At 52.9% G+C, this 20,464-nt stretch overlaps 1 protein-coding gene across 3 annotated transcripts; it reads left to right on the top strand.

Moving 5' to 3' along the window:
- Positions 1-1,188: 1,188 nt before the first annotated feature.
- On the top strand, positions 1,189-10,828 carry Cog8 (conserved oligomeric Golgi complex subunit 8). 3 transcript variants are annotated; one of them, XM_037236075.1, is made up of 12 exons: positions 1,189-1,355; positions 1,749-1,848; positions 2,694-2,762; positions 3,011-3,135; positions 3,601-3,876; positions 4,372-4,474; positions 4,790-4,900; positions 5,108-5,265; positions 5,500-5,787; positions 6,007-6,192; positions 6,620-6,784; positions 9,917-10,828. In XM_037236075.1, exons 2-12 carry the CDS (start codon positions 1,791-1,793, stop codon positions 10,505-10,507), a joined length of 2,130 nt encoding a protein of 709 aa, XP_037091970.1. In that variant the 5' UTR covers positions 1,189-1,355; positions 1,749-1,790; the 3' UTR covers positions 10,508-10,828. The 3 variants fall into 3 exon arrangements, with proteins under 3 accessions (XP_037091970.1, XP_037091969.1, XP_037091971.1); XM_037236074.1 differs by lacking the exon at positions 1,189-1,355 and adding an exon at positions 1,413-1,505; XM_037236076.1 differs by lacking the exon at positions 1,189-1,355 and adding an exon at positions 1,504-1,514.
- The last annotated feature ends 9,636 nt before the right edge of the window (positions 10,829-20,464 follow it).

Here is a 20,464-nt window from a genome sequence, read left to right as displayed (position 1 = left end):
CTCGATGTGGTGTGACGAAATCGGACAGAACCGAATGGGACTACATGGGACAGGAAAGAATTCCACGGCGCTAGAGAGGACTGGACAAGAATGAATGGGGCCAGATAAAACCAAATGAGGTCGGGTGCGGGACCAGGGGCGATGATGCTGGACGGGACCGGATGGAACCATGCTAGGTCGGATGGGACCATACGGAGCCAAATAGGACCAGACGGGCTCAGTCTGGTGCTGGCTGGTTCGGTTCTGGTCCCGTCATGCCCGTTCCATTCCTTTTGGTCACGTCCCTTTTCGTCCGATCCCGTCCCATCACATCATGTCCTATCCGGCCCCTTCGGGCCCTGTCCAGTCCCACCCGGTCCCAGGTCTCGTCCGATTTCATCCGATCCCATCAGGTCTCGTCCAGTTTCATCCGGTACTTCAATTCTCGTCCATTCCCATCTGGCTCCAATCGGTCCCCTCTGGCTTCGTTTCGTTCCATCTTGTTTCGTCTGACCCCGTTATATAGCGACGAACTCCATTCGGTCGCGTCCGGTCCAGTTCGCTTCCGTCTAATCCAGTCCGGTTACGTCTGGCCTCGTCCGATTTCGTCTGGTTTGCTAAGGTCCCTTTCGTTCTAGCTCCGTTCCGTTCCGTGGACTTCTGTTCCGTCCTGTTCCGTCCGGCTCTGTCCGGTCATGACTGGTGCCGTTCGATCCCTTCCGATTCCGTCTGGTCCTATCTGGTTCCGTCCGGTCCCGTCCTGTCCCATCTAATCCGATAAGATCTTGTCCAGTTTCAATTGGTCACAGTCTGGTTTGATCCCGTCCGGCCCTGTTTGTGTGGTCCCGTCTGGTTCCGTCTTGCCTCATGAGTTTCCGTCCGGTTCGGTCCGCTTCGGTCTTGTGCCATTCTGGTTCTGTCCGGTCCCGTCCGGTTCCGTTTGGTCCCGTTCTGTCCAACCTAGCTCCCTTAGGCCACGTTTTGTGCCGTCCGATTTTGTCCAGTTCAGTTAGGTCCCTTCTGGTTCCGTCTGGTCCCATTGGCTTACTTCTGTTGCATCCGGGGCCGTCTTATCCCGTCTGGTGTTGAGCGGCTCCATTTAATATCAGCTGATTCCACTAGATACCGTCCGGTTTTACCCAATCCTGTATGATCTGGTCCACCGGCCCCGTCTGCTTTGGTCTTGAGTTTTTCTTCCGGTCCCTTCCTGTTTCATGACGTTCCATCTGATTCCGTCCGGTGTGGCCCGGCTCCATTGCATTCTGTGTCGTCCCGTTCCATTCCACCTAGTTACTTTCGGTCATTGTTCGCCAATTATTGACTGCACATGCGACGGAGGCGCCAATGTGTCACTTGTGGACTTGCCGGGCATTCAGGTTGGCGGTGATTTTGTGGTTCGGTTACGTCATTGTCCAATCAGCTGGATGTGTTCACGATGCTTTACCATCTTTGCATAATCAGCTGAAAGTCACACCTGACCGGTGTTGTATTGCCCTGCACCTGACCATACCGCAGGCGTATATGCGGTAATTGGTGTGAGCGGGTGGGGTGGTGGGGGAACATAAAACGTTATTTATTGTCGTTATATATGATTGATGAAGTTAAATGAATGTCATAGAGTTATTCCTGAAAGCCTGTTAAATATACCAGTATCATTATTTTGTGTCTCGCATGCTATTTTTAAGCGACTTAGGCCGTTTAAAGCAAGCTGATGGGTTTCCTGGCGATACCTGCTGATTATATTGGTGTTGGTGATAGCATATTTTCAGGATTGAGACCACTGTGCTGCCGACCTGAACTGAGCAAGCATAATGATGAATGAGAGCAACAGAGAACTGCTTAACAGACTTTTTCCTGGTCAAGAAAAAGGTAATATTTACTCTGCTGTGCAAGGGGTTCACATTTAGAGCTTTGCATGCCTTCATTTAGAGGCCGATATAAATTCAAGACTAGGATGTTTTACATAAACTCATGGCTTGGATAGATTGTCTGGTAGGGGTATTCATTAACTGCAGTGAGGTGGCACCAGCATGTGCACTTTCTGGCCCTTAAGATGTTGATGTGATTGTGGCTATAAAATAGAGTTTTACAATTATCATGCTATTGTATCATGAGAATGTATCATTATCTGATTTGGATTACCTTCAGATATTCAAAAAAGTTCCAACTGATTTAGGATATCTTTTACCTTGAGTGCACATTTCCATCAAGGCCAAACAGCTCTGAGAGATGCAGATTTTGTGTACCTGCTGAACACAGGTATATGGCACAGCAATGGGGTGCATGGTGTACATGTCTTAGGTTCATTCAGTATTGCTAACAAGGGATTAACATGACCTTGTTAGTCTTGTGAACAGACATGTCTTGGTAAGAAGTGAGTTAAAGTTTCAGGTTTAGCACAAGCATATCAAGGAGGATGGGCATGCTCCCAAATGTCATCATTCATGTCATCTCATTTCAGGAGCCTTGATTTGTTACACATGGAATATGAGCACTTGAAATATGCATTCATGTCTCACACTGGTCATGTTAGGAAATCTTGTTGGAGCTGCTGGTAAGGCTGATATATGACTGATGAGTGTTACATTTCCATGTCTTCTTCTTCATGTGTGACATGACCAGTTAGTTGATCTTCAGTCTTACTCACTATTGCAAAGATGAATTGTGCGATAGAATCAACTTATCTGAATTGTGGTATGTTTCCTCTCTTTCAGACCTGGAGAATGATGTTGACGTCAACAACTACTTGGCCCAAATCAGCACATTTGGTGTTGAAAAGCTACGTAAGTTAATGGAATGACTTCAGACTTTTATTTAACCTTTGTCTGTTAGTGAATCCAAACAACAATGTTTGAATTCTCTCTTTGCATCTTGCATCTCATTGTATCTCTTCTTTTAGCATGTTCCTATTATTTTCCTTTGTAATGTTAGATGTGTGTGACATGGTGTGGTCTGCATGGTTTTGCCCTAGTCATGTTATGCATCTGCCACTGAGCATAGTGAACATGAGAACCCCTCCTTCTGCTGACAGGTACTGAGGGTGTGCGCATCCAGGAGGAGATGGCACACACTCTGCAGCAGACTCAGGACTTGGCCTTTCAGAACTACAAGACGTTCGTGGAGACAGCCGAGTGTTCGTCAGCCGTGCTCCGCGAGGTCAGCTGTCGGGCACTCACGAGCACTCCGCGAGCACTCGCCGACTGTCGGATGAGGGCCGCTCGCCTCAAGCGAGAGATAAACACGCGACCTGCCGTGGCATAGTTGGGATTGTGGGTTGTGCCGCACATGACGGCCGGAGGAATGGCGAGCATTCTTCACTCTCTGCAGTCAGTCCCACTTACAGAAACTCGCCACTCACAGTCTCCGTCCGCCACCAAGCCACTGCCGTCGACAGCTGAGACGTGATGTGTCTGTGGCATCTGACGTTGATGATACTGTCGCGGAAATTCATGCGTTGTGAGCACTGTCTTTGGTCTCTGGGTATTTGTATGGCTTCAAATCACCTCAAAGGATGGTTTTGAGAGGCCAAGATGAGCAGTGTACGGCCATGCCGAACATTCTGTCACCCTTCCTGCCAACATCAGCTGGCTCCAGCTGACCTCGCACCCTGTCTGCCATCAGTTCACGTCTGTAGAGGAGCGTCTGGACCGGCTGCTGGCCGAGCTGCCCGAGTTCGCCGGCCGCTGCGCCGAGTTTGGTCGGCGCGGCGCGGAGATCCAGGCTCGCCGCCGGCTCAACTCGACCACGCTGACCAAGCACACCGAGCTGCTGGAGGTGCTGGAGCTGCCGCAGCTCATGGACACGGGCGTCCGTAACGGCTACTACGACCAGGCCATGGAGCTGGTCACGCACGTGCGCAGCCTCGAGAAGAAGCACGGCCACATACGGCTGGTAGAGGTGAGTCAGGCGCTTGGACCAACAGGGCAGGGCTCAGCGACGCTTCGTGCGAGGGGTGTCAGTGTCAGTGACGTCGGGTCGGCCAGGGGACGGGAGGGGGGTGTCAGGCCAGCGATGCTGCCTATGGTGGGGAGGGGTCGATGTCAGTGTCGGCGTCACTGTCAGTAACGCCGGGTCGGCCGGGGTAGGGGTTTGGTGTTTGAGGTCGGTTGTCGAACCGGACCTGGCGCCAGGCCAGAGCTGGCGCCGGATGTAGTATTCCGGCCAGGCGCAGGTCGCGTCCGTGACGTGTCACGTGCGGTTCAGATCTGTGCTTTCTCGCCCGGGGTTCCTGCACCATGCGGCATCACAGCAGACGCTACCCCTGATGATGACAATTTGGGCAAACAATGGAGAGGACGCTGCTCAGAAGATGGAGGGGGTGGCAGAGCGGCCCAGCCGCTGCCGACCCGCTGAAGCATCGCCAGCCGCCATCACAGCTATTCCTACCGGCAGGGTATCGTTGCTGACGTCCAGCTGGCGTATCGTTCGATGCTGACCCAGCTGGTGTCGCAGCTGCGAACCAACATTCAGCTGCCGCAGTGCCTGAAAGTGATCGGTACGTGTCCATGCCGCTCTGCAAGACGGTGGGCAGAGTGAAGCTGGCCGGCCTTGGCCTCGGTGCCCCAAAACGGACCATCCAATGACTGAACTGTGTGCTGGCTCGCAGGGGATAACCCAGTGCAGGCACTTCCAGACCGGTGTTGACGAGGAGTCATGTCAGCATCTGGTCCAACGTGGCTAAGAGCAGCCGCGATTCGTTCCGGCTGGGCCGGCTGCGCTCTCCGGTGCCCCTCTGCCCTGGCGCCATTCCAGCTCTCGTGTGGAGTGGGCGTGCCTCTGTCCGCTGACCGGACGCTCCGTCGGCCTCCAGGCCACCTGCGGCGCATGGAGGTGTTCACCGAGTTTGAGCTGCGGCTCAAGTTTCTGCAGGCGCGCAACGCCTGGTTGGACGAGCAGCTGAGCAACATCAGCCGGGACGACCGTGAGTACCGTCCCGCCTGGTGCACCGCCGATGCCCGTCTGGTGTCAAGTACGTATGGTGCCAACGTGCCACGCGCTGCGTACATGGTCGTGCAGTCGGTGTGCGCCGGCCGGCCCGAGCTTGTTGGCGGTGTAACGTCACCCGGCACCTTGTCGCTGCCTGACTGTGTGCGCGCCGCCGGTGTGACGTGCCTGCGCGTGCCGCCAGCGTACCACCACATCTCGAAGACGATCGAGGTCAGCCGCGTGAGCCTGTTCGACATCGTAACCCAGTACCGGGCTGTGTTCAGCGACGAAAGCGCCCTGCTGCAGGCGGGCGCCGATGAGGCGGCGCCCGCCATCTTCTACGAGTGGATCAACCTCAAGGTGGGCACCGGCGTCCCCGCCGTCTGCCGGGCAGGCGCCCGCGCATTGCCGCTGGCTCGCTCTCTCCCCCGGCAGTGCGGGCACTTGTCTGCTTTTGTGACGCTGTTGCGGGTTCGTGAGGTGATGATGCCATCTTCCGGGTACGTTCCACTCGCCCGGCAGGAACCGGCCCGTGCGACCGGCGACAGTGGTGCCTCTGGCGGCCGATGCTGACGCGCTGGCGCCGCCCGGCAGGTGGACCAGTTTGTGCGCACGCTGCGCCAGGACCTGGCGCGCGGCGTGGGCTCGCGGCTGGACTCACTGCTCTCCCAGACCATGTACTTCGGCCTGAGCCTGGCTCGCGTGGGCGCCGACCTGCGCCCGCTGGCGGCGCCGCTCTTCCAGCAGGCGGCGCTGGCGCAGTTCCAGCGCACTTTGGACGCCGCCACCGCCCGCTTTCGCCAGTACATGGACGCCTTCACATGCATGAAGGCCCGTGTCACGGCCAGCCCCGCCGCCTTGGAGCCACCCTCCGCCGCTCAGGTCAGGGGTCAAAGCCAGGTCAGCATGTGGTGGTGCCAGTGCCGGAGGAGTGCGTCGTAGTTGGATTGGTATGAGTCAATCCGGAGGTATAAGGGCTACCTGATCTAAACTGATGACAGTTCGAGCAGCTGTACTATGCCCGAGGATGTCGTGCTTGCGCTATGTGTGCGCCCCTGCCGCCTGACGGGGCTGCCATCTGTAACGTTTTCGGTGCCGCAGGACCCGCTGCAGCCGCCAGCCTCGCTGCTCGACTACCTGCCGCTGGCGCACTACTGCAACGGCGCGCTGGCCGCCTTCAACGAGCTACGCCTGTGCCCGGCGCTGGGGCTGGTGCACGAGGTGGCGGCGCTGCTGAGGGACAGCCTGGCCGCCGTCGTCGGACGCGTGGTCGACCTCTATCACACGGTGAGACGCCCGGCCGAGGCCAAGCATGTGGCGAGGCGAGGCGAGGCGGCGCCGATAGACTGCGCTGGACTTGGGCAGAGTGCCCGGGCTAGCCGCGCGCCGCTGTCACTCGGCGCCATCGGAATCCTGATGGCTCTGCTGGTTCTCATTCAACAATGCTTTCTTTTCGTGAATGGTATGCTCAGCCAGAGAAGTGACAAAGCAGCTGATCCATCTTATGGAGTACAAATGCACTGGAATAAAGAGGGCACGGTTAACTGAAGCGTTTCTTCGCGCTTAAACGCTGAGGAAGAGATTGGCTGAGCCTGAAGCGTGTATCGTGAGCTCCGTCCTTGTGGCCCGGCTGAGCGGTCCGGGTGAGGTTCCGGCGCATGTCTCGCGTCCAGCGGAGCTGCCTGACCGAGCGGCGTCTCCTCCGCCCCCGCAGGACAGCCAGGGCCTGACGGAGGCCGAGCGGCGTAACTACAGCCGCTTCTGTCGGTGCCTGGCGCGTGACCTGGTGCCGTACCTGAGCCGCTGCCTGGCGGCCGTGTTCCCGGCCGACCAGCTGGCGCCGGCGCTGGGGCTCTCCGCCGCTGCGCTCACCAAACGGGTACGGTCGGCGCGACTCGCACCACCCGCCGTCTCAGCAGCGCCCGGCAGAATGGGCGTGGTCGAGGGGCACCGTGCACGGTGGATGTTTTGGTGTTATGTGTTTCTAGACCGCTGAGTCGACTTCGGCAGCGGAACGAGACATTGTTCCCAGGTCACCTCTGTTGTTTCTGTTGCCTTTTGCAAATCGGCCGGTGAAATGACGAATTAACACCTGCGCTGTTCAGATTTTGATAAAAATGCATCCATATGGTTATTTGATGCGCTTAATGCATCTGTGAGATTTACGGCTCGATGGGGGGGGGGGGGGAGGGGAGCGACTATCGAGTTGAAGCCAACGGCATTTTTGATGGAGCATTACATGGACATCTTTGTTGACCGATAGCTCCTGTCTATGCAATTGGAACGACACAAAATTATGCATCGTTGGCCTCGCGATGATGTAAGGAATCGTTTGCATCTTTCGATTTTTATTTTTTATTTTTACCCCGGGACAATTCCCCGGCAAAAATTTAACGATAAAGACACGATGCCCCGGAGACATCGTGTCCTTAAATGGTGTGAACTAGAGTGACCCAAAGGCAGAAAAGTCCGTCATTTTTGTGCGCTCAAAAGGTACGTTCGCGAGCTGATTTCTGATGGTTGGCATTTGCTGGATGGGTTGTTTCTAAAGGTTGCATTTTGTAATCATGATTGTAACGTACCTTTGGGGCATTTCGGCATAACTGCTTTGTAAAATGATACAGTGCCCAATAATGTGTCAGGCTTTGATGAAAATGGGTACTTGAGGTCATTCGATGCGCCGAATCTATCCGTGCAGCTGCGAGTCCGATTTCACAAACGCTCACGGAGCTGTGGGCTCGGGCATTTTTAAGAGGAAATTGAGTTAACTATTCTTGTCATCGTCGCTCCTATTGAACTCCGCCTTCAACCCGTGCATGAGTTCATCATGCCTGGAACAGACGTAACATTTTGTGAATTGGTATGTCGAATACGTGTTTTTAATGCGTCGGGTCCAAGAGCCTTGATGACAATGATGGGTTGCCAAGAGCTGAAACATGTTGGCTAACTAGCGTTACCTTTCCTGTTTTATTCAAACGTGTTGCATTCACGACAGATTAGAAACAAACCTTGCCAAATCGTGATCCTCATCTTGTCTTTGCCCTTTTTGGCGGGAGAGGCACCTGGCGGTGAGATGTCTGTATCAAGCGTTTGGGAAGGTTTCAGGTTTAACGAATGCGATGCTTTTTAAGCTTGTCAGCCCCTCTGGCTCGTTTTTTGAGGCGCAGACAATCCTGTGCAACGAGTAATTCGGACACTAAATAAAACCGGCTTAAGCGGGGCGTAGCAAACCTGTTTTCTTCGACAGCCTCTTTGGCCACTCGGTGGTAAGCTGGGCTAGACGGTGGACGAGCAGGGCACGCATTCTCCATATTCTACCCAAGGCGTTTAAGGATTCTATACTTCGCTGAAACGTAAGTGGAAATAAATGACCGGTTAACCTCAAATTCCTTTGAAGCATGCTGCACCCGTGGTATGGCCCCCGGAAATCTGCGATGAATGTTGCAGAACCATGTCATGCAATTATTTGCGTAATGTAAATATGTAGCTTGAAACTTGACCTGTAGCTCTAATGGAACTTACTTGACCGCACGGGCGCTTCTTACGTACCTTGCAAAACATTCTTGACGGCATCGGCTGTCTCGAGATCAGAGTCATGATACTCTTCATCATCGACACTGGTGTTTTGGCTAGAGCTGGACGCCGTTACTGCCTTGGCCGTCTCCTCTGAATGGGAACTGTATGGCTGCTTCGTTAACTTCAACCTACACGTCAAACGCAGTGGTGTGCCTTTGCTTATTCGCGCATCGCTCACTGCTTCGTTTAGTGCAGTCGATGCTGCTCTTACGTCGCGCCATATCCCGGTCTTTTGACGCTTGAATGGGTCTGGGACAGTACATTTTGGCTCTTATGATCACTGCATTCACCCACAGACCGTGGCCATCAAATCCACCGACCAGCGCATCAGCGCGGGAACAAAGGGATGCGTGGGGCACCGCCCCCCCCCCCCCCCCCCGCCCGTGGCATCCCACACTGCGTCACGCGTTCGCCCTCCCCCTCCCCGCCCGCGGCATGCCGCCTTGCGTCACACGTTCATCGTGTGTATCTTCCAAGATTCACAGCATTTTATTTTAGCGTGACGGAAACATGTGCAAGCATTAAACCATCAGTCACAGAGTGGATTCGGAAAGGCTAAACGAATTATGGGCCGCAGTTTTTAGTTCACACAGCGTGCCGCCTGTTTGTCAGAAACACGCATCTCCGTATAAGCCATGGTCTGATGCCATGTGAATGACCAAGCTGGAATCGAGGAGACCTGCTGTTCACGCACTGTTCCAATCGGTTATCATTCCTGTTGTATCATCCAATCGGTTATGATCCCCATGTCACGTTATTTTCTGTGGATTGGCACGTCAACCGCCAGGACTTCGCGACCAAAAGTGAAAAACCGGGTCACAGTAATGCCCGCAAAATGCAAGATTTAGAAGACATCCATCCGCGCATTGTTTTCATAACAGTCACTTTTTCATGTCCATTTACCATTTAGGGGAAAACATTGGACGTTTTTACTGCCCTTAGGTCGCCCTAGGTCACAGGATTTGGGGTGACGAGACTACAAGCCCAAAATTACAAAATATAGAAAATCTGAGATGCCCAAAATATGTATTACATTATTTCAAGTTAATCAATATCTGATTTTGATTCATCCGATTATTTAGATATGAGTTATCGGTCAACAAAGCTACTTTTGCAGTGATGTATCAAAAATGCTGGAGGATTTTGCTCAGTGCCTATGCTGTGGATCGAGCCGAAAATTACACCGCTGGATTCTGCGCATCAGATGACCTAGCGAAGTAATTTTCATCCAAATCTGAGATGCAGGGTATTGGATGCCGGTTGATATATTGTAGAATAACCCAGCTACTAAAATGTGCGGCTTTTTTCGCCTCTGGTTACATGAAGCCTGATTCGCACGCGCAAAGGGTGCCATCCCGCGCCCGCCGCGGGCCTTGTCACTGGCCGCCGGACGGGTCGGCAGGGTGCGTGACCTGCGCGCGGTCCTTGTCGGCAGGGCATCGGCTCTCTGGATGTGCCGGTGCTGGTCGGGCCGCTGCAGGAGTTCCTGTCGGAGCCAGCCGAGGTCCCGGCGACCGCGGCGTCGGCCGCCGCGCCCACCGTCCCGGCGCCTGCCGTCCCAGCGCCTGCCGACGCAGGGGCCGCCGCGTCCAGCGCGGCGCTGGAGTCGGCGGCAGACCCAGCCGAAGCGGCGCACACAGCTGGGCCGAGCGCCCAGTCCCCGCCAGGCGGTCACGAGCAGGCGGCCGGCGTCGGCGCCGCGGGACACGGGAGCGGCGCCGAGGTCACGCCCCCCGCAGACGGCGCCGCTGAGGGGGAAGCGGCGGCTCGACCTGCCGACGGAGGGGTTCTGCCTGCGGCTTCTGGCGCTCCTGAGGAGGCGCCCGAGGTCACGCCGCTAACTTCCGAGCCGTCTGAGCCGGCTGGTGAGGCGGCTCCGGAGGGGAACCATGCGCCGTCGGCGGCCGAGGTCGATCCGGTCGGGCCCGCAGACCTGCACACGGACGCTTCGCTTCTTCGCGAGGCGCTAGATGACGACGACCCGGGCCTGGTGATGACGGCACCCCAGCGACCGCCGCAGCTATAGTCGGCCCGGCCAGGAGCGGGGGACGCAGACGCCCAGCGACCAGGAGGACATAGCCGTCGGCAGCCAGATATCAGCAAGGCGGTGAATTGCCGCGCTATGAATTTTCTTGAGCATGATCCAGCCGCACCCGTCTCCGTGCTTTGCAGCAGTATGAGGGATGGTTGTTGTGCTTTACTTTTATGTACTGAGTGCTTGAAGAACCACCTTGTGGTGCTTACATATTTCCAGTTCTGCCAACAGCGTGAGGGGCTTGTTACTTTGTTAATGCACCTACCTTTCTGTGAGGGATGAACATTGTATGTGTATGAATATATGCGTGTTTGAAACGTTGCCTGCTCTGTCGCGAGTAAAGGGTGACATGATACAAGAGGCCACAGCAGTAGTCCTCATGCTTCTCAGATACTGCCGTAATAGCTCGATCCAGCCGGCGCTGACGCTTCAGTGCGGGTCGGGATGCAGCGCGTCACTGGTAGACATTGATGGCATTGGTAAGGATGCAGACCATTCTGATGAAGGTCCAAGGGATATCGAATTGGTCCATTCATATCGAAGTTTAATAAAGCATTTTCCATGAAATTCGAAAATCTGGTGGTAATGACCGATGTTCAAACCATGTAGCCGAACGTTGAGTCAGGACACAACGCGCGAGGTTGTTGGACTGGCCCGGAGAAATGTTTAGCATTCGTTTCCCCTAAGCAATTGTGGATAACGACACAGTCTTAAGCGATGCGCGAACTGGTTTTTTGTGATGGAAAAAATATGAATTGTTCGCCTTCGTATCAGGTATTCTGGTCTTACCAATGTATACTTGTTTGCTGACCATGGACATAAGTAACAGGACAGGTGGCAGCATCTTCAAAATGTTTGGATCGTACTAGAAATTGTAGTTCCTGCCGCTAGATGTCCACAGCATGGAGTCTTCAACGCAATGTGACTCACCTGTGACAAATCCGGAGGTCGATGGCTAAAATTTCCGCGAAATCGCGGTCGGGTGAGGGTGGAGGGGGAAGCGGCTCCCGGTCCAGCCGGGCCGGGTTAGTCATAACTTGGGGCTGCTGAATAGCGTGGAGGTGGGCATATCATATCGCAGCATATCATATATGGAGGACTGTAAAGGATCATGTGTTAATGAGGGAAAAGAAATCAAGAATCAATTGAAGAGATGGGGCAGAACCTTCCCGGCTCAGATAGGTAAGGCCCTGTTGGGACATTTATTGTTACGTTGTATTATAGAAGGTAGACTAAAAATAACAAAAAGTTCATGATGCCTGCCGTGTTTGTGAAATTTTGTCCTGCTCGGTAATTAATTTCCCCTGCCTTGGTAGTTGGTGCTGTATCAGACAACAGCATATAGCATTTCAAATGCATGCCACTATTTGTTATTTACCTCTGTGACATATAGTCCCATATTTGATTTCTTCAAATTTTTGATTGGCTAGCCATTTTTACATCCATCACTTTGAGCCCTAAATGCTGTAGATCTGAGATGTCCATGTACTGGGCTTGTGCAATGATGTATCAATCAATGTGCACTGGATAATACAACATCAATCATTGCACACTGGATGGTCTGCTATACTTGCACTAGGTACCTTGTGTTGTTATTTGTAGCTCAATGTGTTGTGCCTGGAAAGCATCAGATTCTGGTGAAGAATTGTGCAACATGTTTAAATAATTTAACTCAAATATTATTGCTGAGAGGTCAGTATGACTTATCACTACATAACTGTAGCCACAGCTTGGTTCTCATTCAGTTAGCAGTGTGAATGTGTGCCATGTCTTTAAACATACTTTGGAGTATAGATCTTAGCAAGCACAATGGAGTGCCTGAGAATTACATGCAGTGGGATGGATGCAGGTCATGTCTCTCCTTCAATGAAATTTGTGGTGCACGATCATTAAAGGGAGCAATATTTGGTGAAATCTGTGGCCCTTGGCCAATATTTTCAACATCAAATGAATTCAAATGTGTCAGAATTTAAATGCCTCATTTGGTTTTGCTTGTCATCCTTGTTAATAACAGTGATTCCATAAATAACTTATTATTAAGAAGTCATTACTAATGCTACTGATCAGTTAAAGTAATGTTGTGACACTCACCATGTCACAAATGCCCAAGTAGTAATATCTCACTCAACACAATCAAGTGACTGTCAGCAAGATATTAGAGTGGTGATGGTACTGTATATGTTATTGCTTCCCTCACTGAAGGTCATATATTAACATGACCTTGACCTGGACTTGACAGAAGTTTATTGAGAGAATGTGATGTGATTTGCAAAAGTGCAGCTGAGATTGGTGTAAGTCAAGTGCTTTCCTTGAACTCTTAGTCATGGTCAGCTTTATTTCTGTCATGTGACTGGGGGTCTGGTCTTTGGCTTGTATATAGGTTGATTAGGCTTAGTCTGTGAGGTACTGTAAGAACAACTTATATGGTATCATTAGATGCACCAGGGTCATGTCCTGTGCCAAATGTGTGGCCTGTAACAACTGTAGGTCATGTTAGGATGACACTTTAAGAACGATGACAGGTATTAATTTTACAGAATTTGAGGCTGTTCATTTACTTGGCATTGCTTTGTGTGTAATGACTGGCTCATGGCAATTGACTCAAATATATTGTGGTGTCATATGGGACCCAGGCAAGTAATGTTGACTACATGCTGGGCCGTCATAGGTTGGTAGTTGTGTATGCTGCATTTGTGTTCAAGCTGTGTAAAGGCAATGCGCAAAACATATTGAGCCCCAGGTACATGCTTATGTACAACCTACTCTATAAGGTCATCTTGGTCAATTGTGTGCTGTGTGGTAGCATTGCTTAGGTGCCACAGGCAGCATTGCCTATGCTGCCTGTTTAGTTCCCTTACATATCTTCATGACATGCAAATCAGGTGAATTGACCAGGCACGCATAAGGCAGTTTTATGTTAGATTGTCGCTGCTCATTTTTAGAAGGGAGTTGGCATATTTGTATGTCTGGAGTCTGGACATGAATGTACTCCAAATACATGGTATTTGTGGGTACCATTGACCTGGCATTTTGTGCAGTCTATAAGCCAAAATCACTGGTGGGGGTATTTGAGAGCTTTTACCAGACATGCCTTTGGCCTTGCATGACTGGCATGCTCAGCTGAATTTCCAGCCTGCACAGTGACATGATATGCGGTTCGGTAATGCTCGCGTTCAGGAGCATAGATTCTCTTCCAGGTGGGTGGAAAGGGCGCTCCAGCCCCAATCTTTAGAAAAAGGTAGCCAAATCCAGGACAAACCCCTTTGTTGATACATGGTGGAGGCGGGTTTCGTCATTTTTCACTCCCCCCGCCCCACTCACTTCGCGAAGTTATGCCCCTGCTCGTGATACGTGATATCCTGATTTCAGTCATCTAACATGTGTGACAGCACGTGGTCATCTATCAAAGGTGGGATTTAACCTGCCTCTAGCGTTTGACTGGCATTACCCAAGGTATTCTTGGGGAAATTAACTTGTGCGTCATAGAGGTTATTAACCCACGAATAACAGATGATAGGGAACGTTAAAATGTTCCAACACCAAGTTAATTTTAACGTCATTTGTGGCCTTGAGGTTACATGGTACCCAGGGACCAAACATTTCCAAACGGCAATAGATGTACCAATCCATGGTGGGCAAGATGTAAATGCCATTTTGTAGAGGCGGAACGTTCTGAAAATTGTTTGTGACATCAAAGCATTTTGCCAACTTCCGGCTCGCCCGGAAGCAGGGGATGCCCAGTTGGGGGCCGCCCAATGCGGTCATGCTCGCTGCATCTTCGCACGCGGGATGTCGTGGTCTTGGTTGCAGATAGAGCAATCTCGGTTTCCGAGGCGCCTCCAGCGCGGAGACCGGACCATGGTTAAATTCCGGCGCCGCCCTTGCACTAGCAATGTACGAGAATCCGGCGATTCATCTTCCGGTTTTTTAAGTGGTCGCGCTTCCGGGTCTGTCTGCAACACTCAGAATGGGATGGGTCGGTATTGCTACGGACGTGATTTCTCGCCACAGCGGTTTATTTTGATGGATCAGAAGGGTAGTGAAGTTTAGCGATGCCGCCAAGCATGTATCTGAAACGGAAAACGTCAGTCTAACAGTATCCCGATGTATGGTTGCATTGGAATGCTTGTGCAAACAAACGTTTATATTGGAACGCATGAAATTTGCGCACATTTAAACGGTAATATCCTATCGCAGCAAAATGTGTTACGTGAGCTTTTATCGGAGGCTACGTTTCTATTCACTGCTTTCATGTACCAGTATTGATGAGTCGTCCAGCAATTACATTATGCATTTTGGCTACCTCTGGTCAGCACCCCCCCCCCCCCCTCCCTTATTCTGGGTACGAGATGACCGTAGCCGTTGTCGCGCCCCGAATGCCAAATTATCATCAACCCCCACTCCCCTGAGTACGCGCCGGTAACGCTGTGTGACTCTTCATCCAGCTGCAACGCCCATCGGTGTTTAGAGTAACGTCCCAGAAAGGTTACGTTCGTTTCACTGTTTTTTTTTCAGCAGGGGCGAGAAGAAGAAAAAGCAATAAAACGGGCGTGCTGCTCGTCATGGGATGAAGCGAGCGCTATCGGCGTTAAAGTTTTAAACATGTTTTACAAGGCCTAGCACGATTTGCAGTTACAGTAGATCGCAACACTACGCTGTACAAGACCCACCTCTCCTTCTTACGTTCCGGTTACGCCTCATCAGAACTCTCCACACTACCATGCGTAACGCAATCTTCCGATGGCCCCATACTCAGATCAAGTAGGGGAAGTTGTGTGCGCATTTTTGCATTATTTGAATGTGCAATGGGCATAGTCACATGCTTAGATGTGGTTTTGGATCTAGTAGCATATTAAAAGGAAATTAATGTCAAATTTGTGTGGCATCACATTTTTCGCACAGGCTACTAATTGAGACGCCTTTTCGGAGGACGGAAGTAAGCCGGCTTGCCACGTATATGTCACAGAAGCGGGTACGATGCCCGCTAAGCACCAAAGGCAGGTGATGCATTAGTTAGTTTTAAATTACTTCATTCTTAACGCTTTACGTTTCGTGTGATTTTATTATGGATCGATTGTATGACATGAATCTAGGACTGCTCCTTAACTTAATACAGTACCTATGTATACAAGAAGCTCCAGCCAGCATGACCGCACTTAATGAGCTACGTGCCATCTTCGTGGTATCTTCAATCTAACCGCGTGCAGTCAAATCAGGCTCTGGTTTCGGGTTTTGCTCAGCATGAGGCAATTTTGTAACATTTCAAAGCAAAACTGCTTCGTAAGTCAAATATCGGCATTTCCAATAATTTCACCTGAATCGTGCGTTTTGCAGCTGTAGCCGGCGCGGCCCCACGCCCATGCACGGGTGGTGCACCCCTGAGCATGTCACCCTTGCATGCATCGGCTCTTAGTCACAGGGAATTATTGTGAGTCAGGGATGTCCTTTCCTTTTGATTTGAGGGGGCTCCAGACCCCCACCCCCACTCTGAGCAGAAAATGGGCCAACGACGTGGGGAAACGCGGTTGCTGGCGCATTTTCGGGCACGTTTCCTCATTTACCACTTACTTAACCCCCCCCCCCCCCCTCCAACTCATTTTGAGGAACTACGCGCCTGCTCTGAGTGACTGAGTATTTGCAGACATGTGCCAAGAAAATTTATGAACATGAATACGGACGTCTGAGCGCCGAGGACGCTATCGACGCGGTATGTGGTCCTATCGTCGCGGTCAGAAAGTCCCTGGTGGATTCCCGCTTATCTGTTGCTCATGGGGGCCCGTGCAGCGACGGGTGCAGACTCTTGCGACACGAATGACGCCAGCATGACAAAAGACAGGCCAACAGCTATTACTGGCATGGGATGCAACATTTATCCGTTGCTGTTTTTGTACTGCTTTGTTTGTCAGCAAGCTGCGACTGATCTCCGATGGTTTACAGTGTCAGCCATATTTTGTTGAGTTAGTACTTCTTTCAAAGATGATCGCGCTGACCACAAGTGGACCCGGTAATAGATTTGCCCCCGCTCGTATATTATTTGCCGGCGACCTGGAGCGCCCAGCAGGGGCAGCCCACCAGGCCCACCATGTCGGCAGGGGTGCCCCACCAAGCCGACCGTCTCGCCGGTGCTGACGCCGGCCAGCGGGCGGCTCGGCAGCGCATGCCGCCAGACATTGGGTGGCCGTGCGGCCTCTGGGCGCGTGCCGGGTGATGGCTGCACCCGGTAGCACCACTTCCGGCGCCGGAGAGTGGCTGTCCGCCGGGAGTGCGGTTGCCGTCGCTGTGGCGCCGGCCACTGAACCGGCCGGTCCGTTCTGGTCTTGTCCGGAGTGGACACGGCCCGACCGTGTGCCCGGCGTGTTCATCACTCGCCACGCGCTCGGCGTACTCAGCGGCTGGATCGTTCGGGCTTCCTGCTTCCGTCGGGGAGTGTTCGGAGCCCGGCGAAAACCGTATGGATCGCTTTTGATCCCTTCCGCCCGACCACCGCGTAAGAGCCTGCCGCCGGGCGCGCTGACTGATGGCGTGCAGCACGCCGGTACACGGGGTGACAGGTATACACAGTCGTGCCATCCGGCGCTTTTAAGGGGCGCGCTGTGTGTCGCCGCGCGTGACTGTGACTACCAGAGGCGTGCCGTCCGTGGAAAGGGAGAGCGATCCTGACGTACCGAGTGCCGCGTGACTTGGATGTCCGCGCATCGCCACGCTGCGCAGAGCGACTCCGCGTGCGGCCAGCGGCGCGTCTCGGAGGCGGAGCCCACCGTGTGGTGCAGGCTCCTGGCGAGGCGGCCCGGTCGACGCCGCTGAGTCATGGGGGCCCTCACGCGGGCCCGTGACGTCGTGCGTTGTGACGCATTGTGGCCGGGCCCCGCGCTCTCAACAGATAGTGGCCGCCACTGGCAGGGCCTCCAGCACTGTCTTGTGACCGTGGGCGGGGTCTGTTTTAGGTTGCGAACAGAGAGCATCCGGGAGCGGTGGGGATAATGGATGCAGTGGCGGCGTGTCCGCGCTGGTGGGATGCATTGGATGCGGACCTAAAGAGGCGGCCGCCTTCCCTTGCGCGTTGGACGTGAGGTCCCTGGCCCGGTAGTCTGGCCCCAGGTGTTTGTCACGCGACGGACCGTGTCTCCGCGATGGGTGTGTGACCGAGTGCGGTGGTTGCTTGAGGTCTGAGGGGAGTCGACCGCGCCCCTCGCTGGCCGGCACCGGAACCTTTGCACAATGCCAGAACTCTGCGTCTTCTGTTACGTACGACGCTGCGAAGTTTGAACAGCCCGTGGTCCCGCCCAGACCGATAGGCGGGCGGCTGGACGGTGACCCGACGCCGGTGACCCGCCTCCGGTGACCCGCTGCCAGTGCCATATTCGGGGGGCGCCGCCCGCCGGTGACTCATGACGGCGCCACTCGAGCCGCGCCTCCGGCCGGGCCACGCCACCGGGGAAGCACCGGCGGTCTCGTCCGGCTCGCTGATAGCGTCAGCGGCGGGGCCCGACGGCCGGGCGCGTGAGGGTCCGGCACAGCGACTTCGGGGCCGGCGCCGGCCCTGGCCACGGGGCCGCTGCACTGGACCAGCGACCTCTGATGAACAGATGCCCGCCAGCCGGTGCCGCCCGGGCTGGACAACCCGGACCAGACGGCCTCGGCAAAAGGCTCTTGTTTCGATGTCAAGGTGAATGAGGGGCATCTAGTCTCTGAACAGATTTCTCTGGCAGTTGGATTTACATCGCCACTGAGGGACAAGTCACATCATCACATCACTCCCTTCGCGTTCCAGTGTGCCTTATTTTTCAGGGGTACATCCTCGAAGCGCACAGTGTAACACAGCACAAACCTGCTGTGCGCAACGGTCCTGGTCCAGGCGGAAGCCCTGGGCTGCAGGCAGGTCAGAGGGGTGGAGTGGTTGATAGCCTGACTTCTGAAGCTCGATCGGAATCGAAGTGAGCTGAGGAGGCTGCTGTGCGGTCGGTTCTGTTTGCACATCAGGCGAATAGTTAGAGGCACCCATTAAAGTCATCAAAGTCATCATTCAAACGAGTTTTTGTCGTAATCATTTGATTGGAAAAATCCAGAGGATCAGCGCCCTGCCGGGCTGCCTGAGCTACTTTGACGGTAGGATTCTCTGACGTCACCTGACCTTCAACACATGCGCTGCTACCAGCCGCAGTCCATGTCAGCCAGGGCCAAATATTAAGCGCATAGAGCGATTCGAACCCTCCACGCCACCAGTCAGCAAGTCTGAATACAGACTTAACCACTGGGCCATTGGAACAATCTAAGGAAGGGAAGGGAAACATCAGTTTTTTGGGGGTATGCCTCAGCGGCTGGAAAAACTGCACTTCCGGAATAACAGAACGACATATTCAGAGCGAAAAACAAGACAGCATATCACAGTTAGATGGCCTGTTATCATGTAAAGATATATTTAGATTGTGTCGTTATGTTTAGATTTTGTCGGGCTGTGATGTGAGACCGCTACCAACAGACCTCTGAGTGCACTTGTTTTTCTATTAAAACTTAAGTAGCAATGAAAGCCCACATTGGCACGGCCAGTTGTGTATTTGAGTTGGCTGGAGACAGATATTCATATGCAACTCACATCTTAAGCTCCCGAGTACCCCAGTAATGTTTTTCTATTCTATGATTTAGGCATCGTCGTAAAATTGGTCCATTATATTCAAAATTTCAGTGTGGTGGTGTAGTCGCTCATCCCAGATCGAAGACAGACAATTATCAGCAGCAAATTTGGTGATATGCCTTTGTTTTGTTTAATCGTTCTACTCAGAATTTGCTGTTTAGTATTTCGGAGGTGCCAATGTTTTTTCCTCTAACGCCGAAGCTTGTTTGCAAAAATGGCTGCTGATATTTCCCTTTTTGTCTGAAGTTCTTCGCAATATCACAGTTGGTAAGAGCGCTTGCATTCCGCTTCGCCTTCGGGTGGCGGGGAGCATTCGAGCCCCTTTTTGCGCTCATTTTTTGGCCCTGGCTGGCGTGGACTGCGGCTGGTAGGAGCGGGTACGGTAAGGGTTAAGTGGCGTCGGAGAGCGCTGCGCTTGGGGCAGGACGTGCACTGGCAAGCGGCGCGGCTTGTTAAGCTCTCGACGGAGAATCCAAGCGTGATCTAGCGTGGGTGCTGATCCCATCTAGCGTGGGTGCTGATCCCAGAAATGTGTCCAGTCAAAGGGCTGGACGAAATCTTAAAAAAGTAAGCTAGTGCAAATTTCGCAGCAATTTCTTGGCTTTTATTTCGTATGTAGTGACGAAGGAAGGCCCGATGGCGATACATGCCGCCATCCCGCTTGTCCGATGTGCCAACAGAACCGACCGCGCAGCAGCTTCTTCAGCTTACTTCAGCTCCAGTCGAACTTTACTGCCGCGTCCTCGAACGAACGACCTGATCATCAATCACTCCACACCTCTGACCTGTCTGCTGCCGAGGTCATGTGCCATGATCAGGACCGTTGCGCACAGCAGCTTTGTGCTGCGTCGTATCCTAAGGGTCCAGGAGTGACCTCTGAGAAATAAGGTGCACTGAAGCGGGGAGGTACTTTATTTTCCTGTAAATGTATGTAGCGTGTGTTTTTCAGGGGCGGGGAATTTCATTATTTAGCCAGAAAAGCGTTCAGCGGGATTAAGTTGACCGGTAATAGGTGAATTTGACAACGACATGCATGTTTCGTCAACACATGCCACTCACTGGGAAGACCTTAATGATATGGTGTTAGGGGTTTCTGGCTATCTTGCAAGACGTGTTCCTTTAAAAGGTGCGATTTAGAGGCGAGCAGTGGATTGTCATGTATGGTGGATCGAGTTGTAAAACAACCCACATGACGTCCTCTGGGAAAGGGTTACTTCTTTTTTTTAAAATTTATTCCGAATGGTTTGTGTGGATGCCTTCGGATCCATAGTACCTGCTAGGCATAGCTTGTTGCGTGTACCCCGAACCCACCACCC

This window comes from Pollicipes pollicipes, unplaced genomic scaffold (assembly GCF_011947565.3).
Source record: "Pollicipes pollicipes isolate AB1234 unplaced genomic scaffold, Ppol_2.1 Scaffold_7261;HRSCAF=8764_pilon_pilon_pilon, whole genome shotgun sequence".
Classification (NCBI taxonomy): domain Eukaryota; kingdom Metazoa; phylum Arthropoda; class Thecostraca; order Pollicipedomorpha; family Pollicipedidae; genus Pollicipes; species Pollicipes pollicipes.
This window is presented reverse-complemented; position numbering and strand designations above follow the sequence as displayed.

Coding starts and splice junctions, on each gene's coding strand:
- Cog8 (XM_037236075.1), top strand. CDS start 1,791: ATGATGAATGAGAGCAACAGAGAACTGCTTAACAGACTTTTTCCTGGT. Junction 4,475..4,789: donor GCAGTGCCTGAAAGTGATCG/GTACGTGTCCAT, acceptor GTCGGCCTCCAG/GCCACCTGCGGCGCATGGAG. Junction 4,901..5,107: donor CAACATCAGCCGGGACGACC/GTGAGTACCGTC, acceptor GCGTGCCGCCAG/CGTACCACCACATCTCGAAG.